Source organism: Sinocyclocheilus grahami, unplaced genomic scaffold, assembly GCF_001515645.1.
Source record: "Sinocyclocheilus grahami isolate Dianchi unplaced genomic scaffold, SAMN03320097.WGS_v1.1 scaffold1764.1, whole genome shotgun sequence".
Taxonomy (NCBI): domain Eukaryota; kingdom Metazoa; phylum Chordata; class Actinopteri; order Cypriniformes; family Cyprinidae; genus Sinocyclocheilus; species Sinocyclocheilus grahami.
In genome coordinates, this window is record NW_015506943.1 from 29,893 (window position 1) to 32,754 (window position 2,862).

Genomic DNA, 2,862 nt, shown 5'->3' on the forward strand with positions numbered 1-2,862 from the left:
CGTTCGCAGAACCAACTTCGACATAGAACGTTCAAAGAACTTTGGCTAACATTCTAGCAAGGTTCTGTCGAAACTACGAACAAACGTTCCTCCAGTAACATCAACAGAATATGCATTCAAAGTTATCTGGTCTTATTGTGTTGACATTAACACAAAAACATTATTTATACATCGTTCCTGGAACTTTTTTTCTGAAATGTTTTTTAAATATTACTAACTACTTGTTTCAGAGAACATTCAAGTAATGTTTGCAAAATTCTAAAATGGAATGTTCCCTAATGTTTTCTGTAACATTCTCATAACGAAGAAACTTTTAAAAACTGGATGTTTTGAATGTTCAGAGAACATTTTGAAATAACATTTTAATAACCAAATTTGAACGCCTTTTTAGAACACATTTTTGTTAGCCGGGAATTTAGTAGCTTGATGGTGTCCATAATTAAATAGAAAAATGCAGTGGGAACATTTCGCAAAACTCCTTTAGTGTTCTAGAGAAGGAAATTAAAACATAGGAGGTCGAAATGTCATGACTTTTATTTTAGGATTTCCTTTAAATGTGCCCTTTTCTCTAGTTCAGCTCTGTATGGGACATCGGACTCCGTTAGGAACAGATTGTGAGTCACGTCTGGTGGTCGCTGTCATGTCAGTCTTATAAAGTGGAAGGTGATAAACCTCACAATCATTTAGATAAATTGTTCTGCTGGCACCATGGGGTTTTTGTTGGCCTTGCGTTCGGCCCAAGCTCCCATTTCAGGACCATCTCACGGACACCAGGATCAAACGACACTCTTGGATAATGCTTTAGATATTTGTCTTCTGCTGCAGAAGAGCAAAAAAAAGCCGTCACCTGATCCTGTGGTGTATGATGTACAGCTGAAGGAGAAGCAGGCATCTGAGAAAACAGTTATTTTAAATTGAAATAATATTTCAGAATATTACTGTTTTTACTGTATTTTTAATCACATGCACATCAAATGCAGCCTTGGTGAACAGAAGAGACCTTTTTCAAAAACATTTAAAAAAAATTATATCAAAAAGATTTTCAGCAATAGTAGCAGGACTTCCATTGGTCCCATGGTATATATATATATATATCAATATTTCCTTAAATTCCTTTCCAAACTCGGGTTTGTTTGGGAAGACGAGTTTGTGAGTTGATGAAAAAATGTAAAATTAAGATAAATATTTTACAAAATCTAAATAAAAGACTTACTAAAAAAGCTAAAATATGGCCATTAACCAACATCAGAGAACTAAAACATACAAAGTTTTTAAATTTTTAAATATTAAATTTAATTTTAAATTTAGTTAAAAGTTTAGAAAATCTGTGGTGTTTTGCCATTTTTGTTAGATTTTAAAAGTGTCTATTTATTTATTTTCATTTCAGTTTTTGTTATTTTAGTACTTCAAGTTAAACTAAATGAAAATGAGAAATGTTGCCAGGGCAATTACCTGAAATAAAATCAGTTTAAGATTTTTTTATATTTTATTTTAGTTAATGTTTATTTGACTTCAATTTTACTTGACCAAAAAAAATGATTTCTATGGTTTTAGTTTTAGTTTTTTTTTTCTTTTTAACGATAATGACCCTCTTGACCCGGGAGGAAGTTTCTGGAAGAGGTTCGTAATCAATAGCTTCCTTTATCTGGTGTGTTGTTGTGTCTGTGGAGGTTCACTCTGCCGCAGGCGAGAAAGGAGACGCAGCTCCTGTGTGTGTGTGTTAAGGACGGCCCACGGGGCGGAGCTTCCCTGCTTCCTTATATGGAGGCAGGCTGGTCACATGGTCGAGCCGGTGTCAAAGAGATAGGAGCAGAACTGAGAACTTCGAACCGCAACTCGAACAAGCCAGCGCAGAGGAGGAGAGGCAGAGGGTGAGACAGACAGATAAGGAGACAGACAGACATCTCGCATGGTGAGAAAATGCCCACCAACTTCACCGTGGTCCCCGTGGATGATGGCAGAAAGTCCTCTCAGGAAGACTCGGATGACAACAACGCCCTGAAAGAGGAGGATGAAGAAACCGTAGGTGAGAGGTTCCCTCAGGGGAGTTTCTAGACTGAATCTAAACAGCTCGGCTGGATTTAGTGTAACGTGCTGCTTCAGGTTAAGTGAGCAGGTCACTGTCCGGAGTTTGTTTGTTTGTCTTTCTTCCTCTCTGCGCTGAACGAACATGCCTTCTCTTTTCCTCTTTTCACATGGGTGAGAGAAGCATGTGCTGAAGACAAGCTCGTGTGATGTTGTCCCAGAATGTGTCTTTTGTCGTTTCATTAGCCTTATGTTGGTCATTTAATGCAAGTGCACGCCATCACTGGAAGTGCAGTGTCAGTATTTATGCATTTGTTGCATAAATGATGGCAGTAAACACAGTAGCTCTTATTTCTACACTCATTGGCACAGTTCAACAGCATCTTTCTTGTGCTAACTAAAGCAGGTTGATATTTTGAATATGCATGAAAAATTCACTGTGAGTTTTGCTGGCAAAATGAATGCTGCAATATTTTAATGCACTTTTTAAATTTTCTAAAAGATTTTATAATTAGACTAATTTTGTGATATTTGTCTTTTGAGGGCCGATCGGATTGAAGTGATTAATCCGTGTATCATTCGATCATTCGTTTTTTGATTTAAATTTCAAAGTAGAAAAATGAGAAAACGGCTCCTTTTTCGTTTTTGTTTTTTTTCCCAAAAAAACGAGACTTCAGGTTAAATTTTTGTTTTTCGTTCATGGGTGGAAAAATTAATAAACAGCTTGAATATTTGATTTCTACACGTGGGCGGGAATTAAACGCCCCTTTCTGCTGATTGGTCAGCCGAAGATCAAACTGTGCCGTCATCAGTTCTTCTGCAGCAGAATAATAGTCC

The 2,862-nt window shown here is 36.9% G+C and overlaps 1 protein-coding gene across 1 annotated transcript in view; it reads left to right on the top strand.

Moving 5' to 3' along the window:
• Window positions 1-1,602: 1,602 nt before the first annotated feature.
• LOC107572501 (solute carrier family 12 member 5-like) overlaps window positions 1,603-2,862 on the top strand; it is a 55,381-nt gene continuing 54,121 nt past the window's right edge. The window contains exon 1 of the mRNA XM_016258924.1: window positions 1,603-2,026. Coding sequence (XP_016114410.1) covers window positions 1,921-2,026 — 106 coding nt within the window. The 5' untranslated portion in view covers window positions 1,603-1,920. The remainder of the gene's footprint in view (window positions 2,027-2,862) is intronic.